The 19,183-nt window shown below is 43.0% G+C and overlaps 1 protein-coding gene across 1 annotated transcript in view; it reads left to right on the top strand.

Moving 5' to 3' along the window:
* ATP8B4 (ATPase phospholipid transporting 8B4 (putative)) overlaps positions 1-15,827 on the top strand; it is a 177,144-nt gene extending 161,317 nt beyond the window's left edge. Inside the window, exons 25-27 of the mRNA XM_014579493.4 lie at positions 6,653-6,791; positions 8,567-8,697; positions 11,395-15,827. Of these exons, the coding sequence (XP_014434979.4) occupies positions 6,653-6,791; positions 8,567-8,697; positions 11,395-11,544 (420 nt within the window). The 3' untranslated portion in view covers positions 11,545-15,827. The remainder of the gene's footprint in view (positions 1-6,652; positions 6,792-8,566; positions 8,698-11,394) is intronic.
* Positions 15,828-19,183: the final 3,356 nt, after the last annotated feature.

The following is a 19,183-nucleotide window of genomic DNA, read 5'->3' as shown; positions in this document are numbered from 1 at the left end:
CTGCCCCATTATGTCTTGTCCTGCTTGTCTGGCATGAAGATATTGATCTCCAGAAAAGTCTGTCTAATGTCTCCCAAGACAACAGGGACCTGATGAGAGCAATTAAGAAATGGAAGAGCAGGGTGAGTGGTAACTTTGGGGACAGTGGACCTTCTGATAGAAAGTAGCCACATTCACCAAATTTGATTGAGCCATCAGGCAGGAGGAAATAATTTAGTTTTACTAGATTGCTCCCTGTCTGCCTTTGGTTTCTTTCCCTGGGTGGGAGGGAAGGGACTGGGAAACATTTAGTTAATACTCTCTCAGAACGCTGTATTGTGTTTTACTTTAGCTATGTAGTCACCTTGTGTTATGATGGGACTGAGCAACTGCTCACATTGACATACCATATTATTTGTAGTTAATAGCTATAATTGTTACAAATTATTCCAGAATTCAGAATGTGCTTTTGATAAGGAAGCATATAATGAATGTATGTAGTAGTTACATGATTAATCTTTGGGATGCTGGTGAACCATAAATCAAAATAAGGTCAGGATTTAGTTTAAGTGCTATGTTCATTAAAGAATGAAAGAAGATTGACAGAGTTCATATTTATTGGATCATGAATTGAATAGAGAATTTCAGAATGATCTGTCACTGCAGAGCAGAATTGCATTTATATAGTATAGCTCCTTCCTTCTTAAGATCTCAAAGCAATTTACAGGTATTATTGACTTGAGTTTGATACTACAGCTAACCATATTTTACAGAGAGGGAACCTGGACCCCAGAGCAGCTAAGTGATTTGCACAAGCTCACGCAGGGAAGTGTGTGGTAGAGTCTACAATACACCCAGCTCTTGTAGCTCCTATTTTTTTGAATTAATCACACAAAACAGTTCTCTCTACCTTTTCATATTTTGTCCCTAATCCCTGTAAATCTTTCAGAAACAGCTTTCACATTTTAGGCTTGATTCTAATCTTACTTTTGCTGGCATAGATTACTGTATATATTCAGGCCTGTGATGGTATGGGAGTGGAGGGGCAAAGAGAGCAATTGACCAGGGGGCTGGGCAACTTACATTGCAGCCGGGCATTGCTGCAGGGCTAAGACTCCTGGAAACAGCCAGCACAGTCCCTGCAACCTCTGGGGTGGAAAGGTCTCCAAGCACTGCTCTCACCCTGAACACTAACTCGGTATCTCCCATTGGCCGGGAACTGTGGCCAATGGGAGCTGCAGGAGTTGTGCCTGGGATAGCAATACATGGAGATCACTTACCCCCTTCCGTCTAGGAGTTGGTGCCAAAGGGGTGTGCCAGTTGCTTTCAGGAGCCACCTGAGATAAGCACCATGTGGAAGCAGAGTGGTCCTGTCTATATAATGGTTCGGGGCCACTGTCTCAAACCCCGTGATGATCAGGGCAACCCAGGAACAAGCAGAGGTTGGGCCCACCCCCACTCTCACCAGCGATGGGAAGTGGAGTGACATGCCTGGCAGCCAGCAGAGCAGGTTGTGGTTCCAGCCCATTTCCCCAAATCCCTCCCCCAAGCAACATGGCCCAGGGGATAAGCAGAAGGCTTGGTGCCAGCAGCAGGGGCTGGGCCAGCCCCTCTCACAGCCTCCACTCTGCCATCACTCAGGGGAGGGGACTTGGGTTTGGGAGGGGGTAGGAAGAGGAGGGGCGAAGCGGGGGGCTTGGGAAAAGGGGCAGGATGGAGGCAGATCAGGGGCAGAAAGAAGCAGGACTGGTGTGTGGCCATTGCCTGGGGCAGAGACGATGGGTTGTTCCGGGCCCTGTATGCAGCTGGGAGATTGCTGAGCACCAGCCAACACAGATGGACTATAGACTCAGCTTGTGCATGTGTGGGGGCGCATTGACTGTTCTGCCCTGGAGCCCAGAATTGCTGTCAGTAGGTCTGCATGTACTGTACAATCAATCATTGTATATGTAGAATAAAGGGGTGATATTCTTCTATTGATATTAGAGCTCTTCTGAGCTCGGTGGTGGTTCTGGTACACACGGGTTCATGTAAGTATTTTTTTCCAGCATTAATTCATTTGGTTTACATCCTTGAGTTGTGGTACCTTTGAACTTCAAATCTCATGGGAAATTCTAACAGAACTGATGAGGTGTGCGTGGTTTCCACACAGAGTTCACGTCTACACAGCACACTTCTTTTGGAATAAGATATTTCAGAAGAAATACTCCAAAATAGCTTATTTCGAAATAAAGCATCTACAAAGCAAATGCCCATTAAAACAGAGCAGAGCTATTTCGAAATACAGCGTCCACACTCATTGGATGTTGAATCGGACTTAAGGCCACCCAGAAGCACTTCAGGCAGGGCATTGGGACAACAGTCATATCCTGTAGCTGCTTGAATTTAAAGGGACCCCTCTGTACAGTCGTGTCTTAGGCTCTTCTCTTTTGCCCTCCTTGAGGGACAACAAAGCCTTTTCTCTGCCTGCTCTGGTTGCCCTTGTGGACACCATAGCACTCCTGCCACAGAGCCGGACCTGCCTCCAAGCAGTTGATGGCTTTTATATTGCACGCTGCACCTCCTGCCGCAGTTTCTGCAGGCTGCGCTTGTGGCCCTGCAGGAGGAGGACCCCCAGCTCATTGCGTGGCACTTCCTTCCCTCTCTCTGGGCTCTGCTCATGCATCTTGACCCCACTTGACTTCCCCTACACATTGTGCATCTCCACTTCCGGTGTTTGGACACCAGTTCTGACTGGTGGGACTGGTTCATCCTGGAGTGGTGGGACAACCAGCAGTGACTCCAGAATTTCTGCATGTGGAGGGCCATCTTTCTGGAGCTGTGTGAGTGGCTTGCCCCTGTGCTTACACCACAGGACACCCACATGAGACCCACCATCCCCCTCCAGAAGCGGGTTGCCATTGCCCTCTGGAAGCTCACCACACCGGACAGCTACCGCTCTATTGGGAATCAGTTCAGCATGAGGAGATCGACTGTTGGGGGCGTGGTCATGCAGGTATGATGCTCTTGTGTTATTGTCCAAGGAGGGTGGTGAACAGCAGGAATGGGGTTTCTTAGGGAAGTGGGGAGAGTGGTGGTGGTGGTGGTGGTGGTGGTGGAGGTAGCTCCTTCCCATAGGAGGTTTTTCCGTCCTGCCTTCACAAAGCCCTCTTGGGAGATGGGATGGGATAAGTAGGAATTGCTCCTGGTGTGTCGGGGAGGGGACGGTTGGACTTCGGGAACTCCTGAGAGCCCTGGCAACCAGGTGATTATCTGCATGTCTCTTGCAGGTGGTGAGGGCCATCAACACCATCCTACTGCACATGGTCATCAACCTGGGCAACGTGGCCCTCACCATTGCCGGCTTTGTCGCCATGGGCTTCCCCAACTGCGAGGGAGAGGGGGGAGCTATTGAAGGCACTCATATTCCCATCCGAGCCCCAGCTACCGAACTTCCGAATATATCAACTGCAAGGGGTACTCTTAGATGGTTCTGCAAGCCCTTGTGAAATACCCTGGCCAGTTCACAGACATCAATGTTGGGTGGTCATGGAAAATATGCGACACTCACATCTTCCAAAACTCCAGCCTCTTCCAGAAGTTGTACGCCAGCATTTTTTTCCCTGACCACACTATCGGGGTCCAGATGTGGACATGCTGATGTGCATTGTAGGGGATGCAGCCTGCCTTCTGCTCCCCTAGATGATGAAGCCCTACACCAGACGTCTTGACTAAAGCAAGGAACGTTTTAGCACCAGGCTCAGCAGGCCATTGTGGTGGAGGGTGCCTTTGGGCACCTGAAGGGGAAGTTCCGTTGCCTCCTCACCCGGCTGGACTTCAGGTAGTGGAACATCCCCCAAGTGATGGCTGCATGCTGTGTCCTCCACCAACCTTTGGGAACCTAAGGGGGATAAGTTCCTGCCAGGATGGGAGTGGAGGGACAGAGACTGTGTGGCTTGGCAGGGCCTTCGAGCAGCCGCACATGGCTGCCATCCGACAGGCCCATCAGGGGGCTGTATGCATCAGGGGGATCCTAAAGGAGAGTTTCAGTCAGGGCCAGCTGTGAGACTCTCCCCTGGGCCTCCCCAGAAGGGGCCTCTATAGTGGCCCAGTGTGCCTTTCCTCCCATACCCTTCTCTTCCCCTGCCCTCTCTTTCCACCTTCCCCTCCCCTCTCCTCCTTCCTTGCAGTCACAATAAACCACACTTTTTGTTTTGAAAGAATAAACTGGTTTTGTTTTATTAGGGTAAATGTAACGGGAGAAACTGGGGAAAGAACCTGAGAGGGGGAGGTTGGTGAAAGAGGGAGGAGGAGTGTGGAAGAGAGGTTAAGAGATGGGACTGGGATCTGATTTGGGTGGTCCCACCACCTCTTTTGTGGGGCCCTCAATGGCCACTGGGGGATGGGGCTAGAGGAAAGTGGAGGGAGGGCAGAAGCAGGAGCAGGAACAGGAGTGGGATCAGGAACAGCCACCAGTCAGTCAAGGATGGCGGTGAAAGCTGTGCGCGTGGTCTGGCTCTGCTGCAGCAGCTCCTGCCAGGCATCTCAGCACAGCTTCAAGTCCTTCTGCAGTCTCGAGTCCTGCTGGTCCAGGGAGTGCTGCAGGGCTCACAGGATGGCAATGTGCTCTCTCCAGAGGTCCTCATCTGCTTGCCTGTGCCTGTGAGCCTGAGTCAGCTGGCATGGGCCAGTCACATATTTTTAATTGTAATACAGACATGCCCATAGTGTTGCAGCCAAGTGCAGTGATTGCCCCAATGACAGCCAGGCAGGTGAAATGAGTCAATCACTACTCTGCTGAATAAACTGTCAGAAAAAATATAAAAGTAAAAAAACCCATATCTCCTGTGGGTGAACACCACGAAAGCTCATGATATATTTCTTGGTCTCTAAAGCTATGTGTAGAGTGCAAAGAAAAGTTGGAAAAAGATAAGCAAACTGAAATTTGCGTATCTTTTTCTGCTTTTTTTTGGAAGTGGCTTTTCCAAAATTTGGCCCATCTACACGGAGCCATATTTTGGAAAAACCTCCTCTTTTGGAACATCCCTTTTTCCCCATACAATGAGGAATACAGGAATGCCAAAAGAGCAGGTCCACTTTTTTGGAAACTGTTCCGAAAAAGTGGATGCGTTCCTTGGATGAGGCATAGCTTTTCCAGGATACCTCCAGTATCCCGAAAAAGCTCTACAGTGTAGACCAGTGTTTCTTAAACAGTGTTCCACAGCTCACTGGTGTGCTGTGAGGCAGTCGGAGATGTGTCATAGAAAACAAATGGCTGTCTTTAAAGGAGCAGGTGACCTTTTTTTTTGTCCACAAAAAATGTTTGGTGTTTCTCATTAAAAAAAATTATTGTTTGGTGTTCCTCAGTCTTAAAAAGTTTAAGAAACACTGTGTAGACAGAGCCTAAGGTGCCACAGGACTGCTCATTACTTTTCACAAAGTTATTTATTATAAACTAATTTTTCTCCCTGCACAAAAATATGCAAAAGTCAAGTGAGCCACATGGTGGCATATAATTAAAGTTATTTTACCTTAGTTCCTAAATTTACATTTTTATTGTTTGGAAGATACAAATCTTGCTTTCCTGACTTGAATGTAACTAAGAACTTGTGCCTGGACTTGAATATACATAATCTCAGACGTAAGTATTAATCTGCCCATTTAAAAAGTGTTTTTAAGAACATTTCATTTGGAAGTTAAACTAAATTCCTAAAATTTATGTATGTATGGTGGAAGAGATTAAATAAGTTATCTGCTACAGTTTTGGTGCAGTTTTCAATTAAATCTTTAATTAAAAGTTTTTAAAATGAGAACATGCGATGGGAAAAATTAAAAAGTGCCAAACAGATGCAGAACATTGAATCACTTTTTAAAAAAAATCCCAAATCCCTTCTCTGTTTAGATACATCTTACTCCACTGATTAAGTTATGTACCATATTTTAGTGAATATAACCTGCAGGTTATATTCGCTTTTACACACCCCGCAGCCCCCTGCCTGGTATACTCGGGTGCGGGGTATACAACATTTTTTTACTCACCTGGTAGTGAGCGCTCCCCCGCTCCTTCCCCTGCTGCACAGCCTCCAGCCTCTGGGCGGGGGAACGCTCATCTCCCGGTTCCTCTGCAGGAGCGCTCCCTCTGCCCCTTCCTGCGGCTGCGCAGGAACCGGGAGATGAGCACTCCCCTGCCCGGAGGCTAGAGGCTGCACAGCCGCAGGAAGGGGCAGGGGGAACGCTCCTTTGCAGGAACCGGGGGATGAACGCTCCCCCACCCAGAGGCTAGAGGCTGGCGGCTGCGCAGCTGCAGGAAGGGGTGGGGGAGCACTCTCCTTCCCCCACCTGGAGGTTGTGTGGCTGCGCGGGACCCAGAAGGGTGAGTGCCCGGAGGTTGTGCAGCTGTGCGGGAACTAGGCGGGGTGAGTGCTCCCTCGTCTGGAGGGTGGCTAATTTCCTCCCACACCACCCGTAGAAGCCCTCCCTGCCCCGCACTATTTGAAAAAAAGTCTTGTATACTCTTCGGGTTATACTCGTGCGCGGGGTATACAAGATTTTTTTACTCAAATTGCAAAAACCGTGGGGTATATTCGGGTGTGGGTTATTCTCGGGTGTGGGGTATATTTGCTAAAAGACGGTAGTATATTTCCAAACCGTAAAGATGGTTTGTATAATATGTTTTATCTCATTTTATTTGCAGATAGTCCTGGATACCAGTTACTGGACTGCCATCAATCGTTTTTTCATCTTGGGTAGTATAGCTGTGTATTTTGCTATTTTATTTGCAATGCACAGTAATGGGATTTTTGGTATATTCCCAAACCACTTTCCTTTTGTAGGTGAGTCTGTTACCTCATATGAGATTTATATAGGCAATATTTATGCAATTTGCCACAATCTATATAGGGTGAGATCTCATAAGTACATAGAAGAATTGCAGGTATGGGAGGGAAATTTTACTTAACTGAACTGATATTGCTCAAGTAATGTTAATGCTTTGCAAGTGTACAAAAGCATCCTAACTGTATTGAGAGGCCTTGGAAACAATAAAGAGAATGAAGAACATTTGTGAAATTTACATTTTAGAGAGCTTTAGAGAGCTTTTTTTCCCCTCCTTTCTTGCCTGTTACTAAAGCTCAGAGCACTAGCGAGAACACCCACAATCCCAGGCATCCATAAAACTCCCCTGCACAATGGGGTCAGAACAATTGCTGAGAAGATGTAGTATGTGCAGACATATAAGTCCACTTCAATAATCACTGAGTCAGATGATTACTGTGTTCTTTCAAATGCATTTTGGTAGCCAAATGAAAGCTACAGGAAATGGATTTTTTTTCTCACAGTGCCAAGAAGCTCAAAGCATCAGGAAACTTCCAAAGCTATTTGATGACTTAAGATGAGTTTATTTATGCTGGAGATAGCTGGAGCCAGATAAAATTTGATAGTATGATACAGGTTGAATCACCCAGGAAAATCCTCTGGAACAGGAATACTTGTCACTACCCAAACCTCAGAGAAACCTTCATAAACAAATTCCAGTCCTACATTGCTTACATTGTGTGCATTTCCAATCAAATTTTGAATAATGTTAACTTAAAAGTGTGTCTTCTAAATCCTAGAAGAATATAAACCTTTCTTAATATTGCAGATAATCACGCTACCTTGTATGCTTGGAAATCTTGATAATCAGAGTCATGGTTGAATGTTGTAGAATGATTTTGATGGCACAAATGGGTCAATAGTTTTATTCCATAGGATACTATTAGAAAACTCACCAGTAGCAACTTAAATGGTCAACTGGAAATATAATTACTCTTGAGCTGAATAATTCCACTGAGGCCTGTCTATAGTGTAGGTTGGACAATTTTGCTATGACGGTCAACACATCATGATAAACAGAAAATTGCTACTCAGTATAGAGCACCTGGGTGTGGTTTGGGAGGGAAATTGAGTAATATTAAATAAATGAAAATAATTAACGAGATGAGTTGAAAATGTGTTTATTTCTTAATGAAAGTGTTAGTTAAATGTCTGTTGGATGGCTCATATGACAAGCAACTGGATATAGATCTTTTGTCCTTTAGACCATGGCTTGTAATGTGGCTCTAGCAGTAAAGCTAATTGATATATTTTGATGATGATGCTTCAAAATGAGTGTCTCATTGAGAGTAGATACTTTAAATGTAACTTTCTCATGAATCATATGTGAAAAAAGAATAAGGCAATCAGAGTATTGGTCCAAAAAGTGGAGATTGTCATCAGGGCATTTGAACAGAACTATCTGACAATTAAAAAATAGATGAGGAATTTGATATGAAGAAAAAAAATAGTAGTGCTACCACTGTCTTCTCTTGCTGCACGTGTTCATCAGTGCAGCCACTAACTTAAATCCTCCTTTAGAATCCATGTTGTATTTTTCGATCATGTCAAATTTAAGATGTTGCCAAAGAATTGCAGCAGTAAGCATTTGTATCTCTAGAAAAATTCAAGAATTTTTGTAACAGAAACATATGTTAACCTAAAGAAAAAGCAATTTAATATATCTCACAACTGCAAACTATTAACAACAGCCTTGTATGCCTAACAAACATGTTTCATTTTCTTGTGTTAATAGGAAATGCTCGTATTTCCCTGGGCCAGATAAGTGTTTGGCTTGTCATTCTCTTGACTACTGTAGTTTCAGTCATGCCTGTAATAATATTCCGATTTTTGAAGGAAGATTTACATCCAACGCTAACGGATAAGGTATGATTTAATCCTATTATGTGGGTGTTTTTCTTTATCATTACATCCCTCCCTTTATGGAGAGAACTAAAATGTTACCAAACAGACAGAATTTATAAGAATTCTTATTGATATAAGAACTACAGGTAGAACCACTAAAAACCGAGACTCTTTGGTCCGGCAACATCCAAGGTTCAGCAGAACCATGGATGTTCCTGGAGCAAAGAGCTCTGGAGGTGGGGACCCAGGCAGCAGGAGAGCTGGGCTGGGAGCCCTGCTATGGAGCAGATGGGCTGGCTGCAGTAGCCACAGAGTAGCTGTGGGCCTGATGGCAGCCCAGCTGGATCCAGTGGCAGCCCTGGGTTAGTTCCAGGGCCAGGCAGCTGCAAGGCAGCCCGGGATGGATCTGGGCCAGATCTGGCGGCAGCCATAGGACAGCCAGGGCCAGGTCCAGAGGCAGCTATGGGCAGCTATGGGGTGGATGGAGTTCAGGCAGAAACCACAGGGCTAGCAGCCCAAATGGGCCATTGGCCAGGAGCCCAGCAGGGCAGCAGCGGCCAGTTCAGGGGTAGCCAGGAGGAGGGTTGGCAGTTGGAGCCGGGAGTGGAGTCAAGGGAGGGGAGCAGAATTGACCTCCCCTGGTCTGGTAACATCCTTCATTCAGGACCAATCAGGTCCCGAGGGGGCTGGATCAGGGAGGACCAACCCATACTGGGGAAAATATACCATTAGTTCCCTCAAAGTATCACCATAAACTATTTAGAGTTTCGCACATGCAAGAAGTGAAAAATAATCTTTAATTTATAATAGACTATTGGGTCAGCTTTTAAAAACTTCATTTATAAATGTAAAAGAATTTAAATCACACAAAGGACAATGTTATCCCAGTATTTTTAAAGCAAATTGATTTATATGGCAGCTTCTGTATAATTACTGATAGCATAATAAGGTCTTAGATTCTTAACACTGAATAATAAGGGATTTCGCATCACAATAGTTGATCTTTTAATAGTTTATATATTTTGGGCCAAATATTGTTTCCCATACATATGTGAATTATCCCATTGACTGTAGAGGAATAGTTCACATAAATTGCTGTTTTAAACTTTATTAGAATAGAAGTCTAGGTAAAACTAATCCATGCCAAATCTTAACAAACAGATTGTTTTCTGATATTCCTTCACTATTCATAAAAATGTATAAAAATAAAATTGTAAATTATATTCCATCTATGTGGTACTTTAGTAAGCAATATAAAAATCCCCATTGTGTTCTAATATTCATTATAATTATTGGGTATAAATAAGTGTAACAGAATGTCAGGGGAGGTTGCAGTTCGATAACAACATATATTTTGATTTTTTTTTTTAATTTAAAAGCATTAATTATGGAGGAGGGAAAAGGAGTTGACAAAATGATGCAAATGTCAGTGTCACCAAGGTGATAAATTAGGTCTAGGTCCCCTGCTTTTCATAGCACTTACATAGTACCTCACATCTTCAAAGTGCTATTATGGACATTAACTAAAAACTCCTCATAACAGACATTTGAGGTAGCTAAGTATTATTCCCATTCTGCGGATCTGGAAGAAGAGACAGATCAAGTGGTTTGTGAAAGACAGAGAGTCCCTTATACACAGAGAGTGACAGCGTGATTAGAACTCTTGGCTTCTGGAGGGGGATGGATTTTTAGCTTTATTCTGGCCTCTGTATTTCACTGAGCCAGAATGGCATAAAGGGGTCTAAAAGCACTGGTTCAGCTATGGAAGTAGTCCCTTGGTGCAAGCACTGGGGAAGACAGCCGTAAGTCTGTTTTCCAAGGCCCTCTCCATAAACTCTGGCATAGGAAGCAGGAGTGTAGCACTGAGATTCCAGGCAGTGCTGTTGCACAGAGGGTAGCCCATGGAAGTTGCCATAACTCAGAGAGGCCTCAGGGCTGTTGCAGTTATGCCAGACACTCTGGGACTGGGAGGCTGTGTCTACACTGGCCAGTTTTTTCGGAAAATCGACCGCTTTTCCAGAAAAACTTACCAGCTGTCTACACTGGCCGCTTGAATTTCTGGAAAAGCACTGACGATCTCATGTAAATACATCAGTGCTTTTCTGGAAAAACTATGCTGCTCCCGTTTGGGCAAAAGTCTTTTTCCGAAAGACTTTTGCGCAAAAGGGCCAGTGTAGATAGCATAGTACTGTTTTTCACAAAAAAGCCCCGATCGTGAAAAAGGCGATCGGGGCTTTTTTGCGGAAAACCGCGTCTAGATTGGCCACGGACGCTTTTCAGCAAAAAGTGCTTTTGCGGAAAAGCATCCTGCCAATCTAGACGCGCTTTTCCGAAAATGCTTTTAACAGAAAACTTTTCTGTTAAAAGCATTTTCAGAAATTCATGCCAGTGTAGACGTAGCCGGAGTGTATAAAAGTGGTTTAAGCCATCTTAGTCCTATGTCTCCCTGGGCTACAAGTTCTATGCTGGGCCTCTAGATGCATACCACAGAATCTTTCTCAAGGCCTTTGCTCAGCCCTACAGAACATCATGCTTCAACACACAGTTTTACTTTGAAATCCAATGAAAATCTTTCACCTATGATGTTGCTTTTGTTTTTCCATTTTAATTGTTTTTTTTATTATAAAGGCTTCACCAGTATAAGTGTTACCTAAAAATTAGCCAGAGTTTATAATACAATAATAATTTCACATACCAATAGAAACTTTCCCTCCCAAGGTTCGGAAGTTGCAGAGGGCTAGAAGGAAGCAGAAACCATTACAAAGACACATGCGTCGGGTGTCCAGAACAACCTCAAGAAGATCTGCATATGCTTTTTCTCATCAAGAGGGCTTTGGGGAACTTATAACATCTGGAAAGAATATGTGAGTCAGTAATTCACATCAAATATCATCATTAGCAAGGACCATGCATAATAGCATCAGTTGATTGAGACTTGACATAAGAAAGCAGCACAGACAACAGTGAACAGCTTTAGTAGCGACAGAACAGTGAAACTATGAGTCAATGAAAACAAGTTTATTAAAAACAACAACAGTGGCCATATCTTTGCACTGTTTGCCACTTCATAAACATTAAGCATGAAACTTCTGTGTATGCTTAGTACTATAGCAGAAGTGTCTTACCTGCCATATTTTGCAGCGTGTTCAAGTAAGTTGTTAACATACAATCTTTTCAAAGGGCTCTCTTGTTTTTATTTCTTTTTTCTTTTTTTTTTCTGAAAAGCATGTAGCAAAGCAAAACAATGTGTGTAGCTACTTTAAGAGGTTGAACAATCCAAGAGAATATCTATCAGAAATTTCCCTCCAAGTTAATGGAAAATGCAGTATTCAACTATCTGAATTAGTTATATATTCCAATATAATTATTTTACAATGTTGAAAACTATTAAAACAAAACCATGTTAAAAAGTCATTGACCTCTTTTTAATTGACTTGTACTTTTTTAAACAATTTAAAATTTTTGAAATTTCAAAGTCAAATGATTTCAGGGTGTATGTTTTTAAATATTTGTAGTTTAGTTTTTTAATTGTTTATATTGTAAATTGAAACTAAAAACAAAATACTGTATAATATATACAATATCTGTGCACATGTGCAGGGCATTTCTGTTGTTTGCATTCATGTCTATATTATTTGCTGTTTAGTAGGTAAATGCATTATTAGAAATTGTGGCATAACCCTTTCAAGTTAATTCCTGTTGAAATATAATGGAATTCTCTTCTCTGCTCCCTTGTAAATTGGATATCACTTTAAAGAATTCAGTAGAACTTCAAAAACATACATGGGAAGAGAATCAGCTCCAACTTTTTTTTTTCATTGTCTTTAGCACCTTGGAGGTTTTACTGTGACAATTGAAAAAAGAAATGCTCATAAGGAAGGGGCTTTGTCAGATTTTGTGTGGAATCTAGGAAATCTGCTTTACAATTCTGTTTTCAAAAATTTCACAAAAACCCGTACTTTTCAATGTAAATCTCTGTGAAAACATAGCAGAGGTCTAGCTTCATTTTAAAAAGGATTGATGTGCCCTTATATTACTTTGCACCTTAGCTACCTTATGATAGAAATTTGGATTTGGGGGACAGTAAGAATTGTATATTGTTGATATTGAGACCATATATTTTCAGTTCTGGATTTTGAACACACAGTTCTGTGGTTGTATATCCAGGTTTTTGGTTGGGCTCCAACCCTGATGTGCATGTATCAGTAGCAAGTTCCCAGTCCACAGTTTAAATAATGTGTAGAAGAGAGGAAAGAAATACAAAATATAAGCTTCCAGCTATCGCTTCTTCCTGGAGTATAGATGATAGTAAGCAGAGAATTATCTTTTATATTGTTTAGCTTCGGTATGTTGACGTGGAAGATTTTTTAATGCTATTTAATACTGCTAAGTGATAACTGAAGTTAATGAGGAAAAAACTCCATTTAGCTTCTAGGAGAAATTATACTATATTTTGTGTAAGCTTATGTTTAAAATATACCTTCACCAACTGACCCAGCATGATGTCACCAAAGGGAACCTAAATTTTAGTATTGCAAATTGTAATTAACAAAAAATATTTTTTTGAAGATTGAAATAGCCAGGGGTTATCTGCCTTACATGTTTTATTTTTCTTTAGGTTTGTACATGATTATTTTGGGTAGAAGGAATGTATAATCATGCTGCGCATTAATTTCCAGATCTGGCACAAGATATTCACAAATTTGCACACTGCAGTGTGTTTCTTCTAGCACAAAAAATCATTCTGTCAAAGTCTGTAGTGATTTATATCCTATATAATTCTGTTCAAACTAAATGGATTGCAAGCAGTATAAATTACCACAGAATTTGGCATATTATCCTTTGAAAGCTATCAGGCCCAAAATTTTAGTGAAATTACTTGGAACAATCCAAATGCAGAACAATCTAAATGTTTAAGTTTGCAAATAATAAAAAGAGCATAACAAATGAGGTCTTCATGTTGCTTATTTGTAGATTAATAAGTGCCTTGTTTGAGTCCTATCAAGGGGAAAAAAGAACAATTCCAAATTACAAGAGTTTTGTAAAATAAATATTCATGACCTATAGGTTAAGTGTATAAGGTGTAAATTATTTTAAAATTGTACTTATAATTAATTGAACATTACACAAAAGAATGGGCCACGGAGAATAGAAAGATGTTGAAATGCTGGCAACTGTTTGGTAATTGCATTGCATTAGCAAAACTAGTTCTTAATATTGTTGATGAAAAATTGTGTCATTCTGTAGTTTCTAAAGAAAAATAAGTTTTGGTATTAAACTTTGCAGTTTTAAGTTTTGTGTGGGAAAGACCAATTGTAGTTCACTGTTTTAGTAATGTTTATTAACTACTTGTCAGGTAAATCTGTAAGTAAAGGCTTTATTGAACGAATCAGTGTGCCTAGGTAAACAAGAGGGATATGTCAGGATAATACTCCAAAAGTGCTTCATGGAGACAACTCCTAATGAGAACCCAAAACTTTATTTACTTGACTGGACAGTGGACCAATTTAATCCATGAAAACTCCAAGAACTTGAACAAAATTATATACCCATTTATACCAGACTGCATTTGGCCTGATACATTTTTCTATTAGGGTATGTCTACACTTGCACCCTCTTTCGCTAGAGGGATGCAAATGAAGACATTTGAAATCGCAAATGAAGCCGGAATTTACATATCCCACGCTTCATTTGCATAATCATGTTATGGCGCTATTTCGAAATACAAAACGTTGTGTAGATGCGGTTATTTCGGGAGAACTCCCTTCTGAAAAGAGGGTGCAAGTGTAGACATACCTTTAGGCTACTTCTAGACTGCACGCCTTTTTCGACAGAGACTTTGTCGACAGATACTGTTGATAAAGCCTCTGTCAAAGAAGAGCGTCTAGACTACGATTAGTATTGTTGAAAAAGCAAGCCGCTTTTTTGACAGAGAGTCTAGATGCTCTCTTTCGAAAAAGCACTGTTTCCATGCAATAGCGCCTTTTTTCAAAAGAGTACTTTTGAAAAAAGGCGTTATTCCTTGTACAATGAGGTTCACCACTGTAAACAAAACTGCTGCGTTCTGTCAACTTATTGTCGACAGAATGCGGCGGTAGTGAAGGTGCAGGTACAGTTTTGTCAACAAAAGCCAACTTTTGTCGACAAAACCCTGTAGTCTAGATATACCCTTAGGTAATGGGAAATATTTAAAGCTGTATAGGTATGTAAATTTCATTCCAAACTGTCTGAACCATCTTGTAATAGGAAACACTTTTTGCATTTTTACACAGTGTTTCATGTTTATTTACATTATGTATGTCCTCAGTATTTTTTACAATTATATTATTTATAAGTATTAATAATACATTTGGTTTGGGTTTTATGCCTTTGTGAAAATGTTGTGATTAGCTGCTTAGATCATATAAAAGCACATTAGCAGCTACTTTTATTTGATGATGAACACTACAGAAATGCTGTTAAAAATTAAATAAGTGCATTATAGTAAATGAAAGATGCTGGTTTGCTAATGAAAGAAAAACAGTCTGATTTTTTCAGTAATACTGAGTATCCTTGGTTCCCACTAAAATCAATGGCATCTGTACATTTTCAACCCTTTGGAATTTCCCAGGCAGTCATCCAAAATATGCATTGCTCTTCTTCCAAAAAGTACATACAAAGATGCTACATTACATGCATTTCAAAGAACTTTTTCATTTATATTAGCTTTTGCTATATTTAACAAGGGGCTTCTTAGTGCCTAACCTACCTTCAAAACAAGCAATAGGATTCCCCTCCTTAGTGGGTATGTAATCTTTCTGCCAGGTAGTGCCGGCAGCAGCCAGGGCCAGGTTCAATATCTAGGGGCCCCTTTTCATCCATTTCACCCACAACTGGCTTGAGCCCCCACCCAGTAGCCTGGAAAATTCACACATCCCTGGGCGCCTCTGAGAGATAATGCTTTTCCACTCACAAGTACAGAGTCTGAGTGTAGAAAAGAAACTTTTAATGAAAGAGAGAGAGGTCACATGGCATTAGCTTGGGAAAATACCACAACAGAGTTCATAACCAACCCATGAGTAACCATCTCAGCTCAAATGGATTGAGCAATGTCCCTTGCCTCTCAGGCTCACCAATCCAACAATGTAAGGGTCCCATTCACATACCCAAACTTTCTCCGTACTCTACTTCAAATGCCTCACTTACAGCTGTTTCCAGTCAGTGTGGACCCAGGGTGTATCTAGACTACACCTCCCTGTCGACCAAGAGATGTAGATTAGGCATGTCGAAATTGCTAATGAAGCGGAGATTTAAATATCCCGTGCTTCATTAGCATAAACATGGCCACCGCTTTTTTTCAACACAGAGCTTTTTCGAAAAAACAAAACAAAATCTGGCAGTCTAGACGCGGATCTGTTGAAAATAAACCCTTTTCCAACAGATCCTGTATTCCTCAAAATATGAGGTTTACAGGATCTGTTGAATAAGGGTTTGTTTTCGACAGATCTGAATCTAGACTGCTGTTTTTTTCGAAAAAGTTCTGTGTCATAAAAAAGTGGCGGCCATGTTTATGCTAATGAAGCATGGGATATTTAAATCCCCACTTCATTAGCAATTTCAGTGTGCCTAATCTACAACTCTCTGTTGATAGAGAGGTGTAGTCTAGATGTAGCCCCAGACACATGACCCTGATGACTCCACTCATTGAGCCTGAGGCCATGCCGCCTTTGTGCTGCTCCTGTGGTCTGCTGCTCCACCAGCCGCCTTGCTGGCTGCCTGCCACTTCTTCTACCAGCCACCCGCTGGTCACTTCCACCAGCCACTCTGCTTGTCACCTGCTGCTTCTTCTACCGGCCGCCCGCTGGTCGCTCCCACCAACTGCTCTGCTGGTCGTGATGGGTCTGGCTCGAAGCCAAACCAGTGACTTCAGCTCTTAGTGATTTCAACTCTTTATCCACCACCTAGGCTGGCAAAAAGACTCCTGATGGAGTCTGCTTTAAATCTATCCTTAGAACACGGAGGGGCGGAGACGGGGGTGGGGGGAGGAGAGACAGGTCGAACCAGTCTTACAGCTCACACCTGCCAGGCATGAAGCAGGCTGGCTCAAGTCCTTTCCCTCAATTCAGTTCACTCAGCTCTGGAAGGGCGAGGCTTGTTTATCTGAGACCCCTTTCAATGATCGTGTCTCTCCTGCAGCACTGGTGTCATATTTTACAGTTCCTACATTTAGGGGTAGCATGATTTCTGACCCCACAACTGCCAAATTAGTGACAATACACCACATTCCATTCTAACAACTGATCCTCGATCAGCCCTGGCTGAATTGGATTTACATAACCACACTCCAGATTCCTTCCCCATCCCATCATAAGCTGTATTTACATACCGACAGTTAATTAGGTTGCAGGCCTAAACAATTTGAGTGAGCATACCCACCCCCAGGGCTGCTCTCTCCTTTTAGCTGGCTCATTGCAAGCAGTAGTTCAGCCCCTGCCTACAGGTAGGTAGTATATCCATCTCTTTGTCATCCATCAAAATCCATAAACTAAAAGCAAGCAAATATGTGGTAAGGAACCTGAACTTTGCACTGAAGGTCAACCAGAATGCCTCAACGAATCTGGTCATCATTACAATGCACAGAGAGAGGGACATTCTCTCAGCTTGGACCCTATGGTGGGGAGGATATGCCCCATACTAAAGAGAGGGGAGAGAAAGGCCTGTGGGTAGAGGAAGCACCGCCCCTTTTAACCAGCTGGGCATGCACCTGGCGTGGGGACTATATAAAAGGCCTGGATACAGCTCATTCAGGGGGAACTGCAAGGAGGGAGGGAGCTCAAGTTGGAGCTCCTAAGCCAGCTTGGTCATTGCAGCTGCCCTCTGAGGAGCAACCTTTGCAGCTGTCCCTGGAGTCACACCCACCTCCGGAGGAGCAAGGCAAGCAACTGCAGCCACACATGGAGCAGCCAACCCAGCCACAGCCTTCTCAGGAGTAGCAGCCGCCATGATCCCAGAGACTGCCTTGACCAAGGGGAGAGACAGCCACAAGTCCCAGGTACCCCGGGCCGCACCCCAGGGACTGAACTACTTACCAGAGATGGTAGGAAGTGGCCCAGGGTGGAGGGTTACCCTTCTGGGAGCTTAGCGTGTTTCGGGCGGACATCCCGCTGTGCTGGCAGTGCAGTTTCCACTGCCAACAGGGCCTGGGTCAGAACCCGGTGGAGTGGGAGGGCCCGAGTCCCCCTACCCTTATCCTAACTGGAGTTCAGCTTTTCAATAGCCAGGGAGAGCCCTCCGGCATCTCAGGCCTCTAGGCACTGAACTTTGTGACTCGGCACAGAGGGGCCTGATTTCCCCAGAGTTAGGGGCACTGAACTTTGAGATTGAGCTTGCAGAGGGGTATGCTCCAGGACAGGGAGGTGCGCCTCGGGACAGACCCAAACCCACTGTCAGAAATTATTTGACTAATATTTCTATCTGCCTCCTCAAATTCTATAAAAGTAACTGAAAAAAATTAAACTTTCACCTGAGTCAATTTTGTCTTAAAGTTTGCTACATGGGGCCCTAACCCATCTAAGATACTCTTTTGATATTGGCTCTGCTATTGGCTGAGGTCAGTCTGCTGCAAAAGGTCAAACCAGCCGAGACCCTTAAGACCACCTACACAGGGAGTAGTGAGAAAGAGAAGCAACAGATGTTGTCTACCACACACCACGGCTCTCAATCCTGGAGCTGACCCTCTACCCTGCTTGGGCTAGGTATCGCCTCTGATCTCTTCCCATGCCATCAGACATTGCTTACAACACAAACAAGGTTCTGCCACCCCTGGCTGTCCTGCTGTTTGCTAGAATAGCTATCTTACTATGTTTTTATAACTCAAAATTTTTGTAAGAATAAGTTGTTGGCCTAAAGCTCCAATGTGGAGGACCAATGGACTGCCTTTCATCTAGTACCTACTCTTTGACCTGTTCAGGACAGGTTGCCTGACTAATAGTTAAAACTCTGCTGGAACAGAGTTTGGAACACCCAAATTTTCTCATTCTGTCAAAGTGCAGTCTCCAGGATTGTATACCATAGTCTTTAAGAACTCATTTCCCCATTCTCATAAGAGTCAAAGAGGCAGAAGAACATATTTCTGCTAAACCCTATGGTATCCCCAGCTATCAGAGACAGATTCTAGGGGGACCTGTTGCCACTATTTGTTAAAAGAAACAGGAAATGTCCATGCTGTAGGTTGCTAGATTGCCCTTTTGTGTTTGTGGCTAGATGAAAAAAGAGAATTGTATTTTTGATACGGGAGACTGTGATGGATAGAAAGAGAGCTGGCCAGCACCCAGCAACTAAAGGGTTAAACTCAGGTAGCTAGGGGGTGTTAGCAGGAAGCCAGAAGAGCCAATGGGAAAAGGTGTTGAAATTTGAATTGAAAATGTACCTGCCTGCCATTTTTCTTTGTGTGAGTTTCAAGTCAGGACTAGGGAGAACGAGCTGTATTGAACCAGACAGAACTACCATGTCTACAAGGAATACTGGG

This window comes from Pelodiscus sinensis, chromosome 14 (assembly GCF_052426305.1).
Source record: "Pelodiscus sinensis isolate ZL-2025 chromosome 14, ASM5242630v1, whole genome shotgun sequence".
Lineage (NCBI taxonomy): Eukaryota > Metazoa > Chordata > Testudines > Trionychidae > Pelodiscus > Pelodiscus sinensis.
The sequence above is the reverse complement of the archived record's forward strand: the minus strand, read 5'-3'. Positions and strand labels throughout refer to the sequence as shown.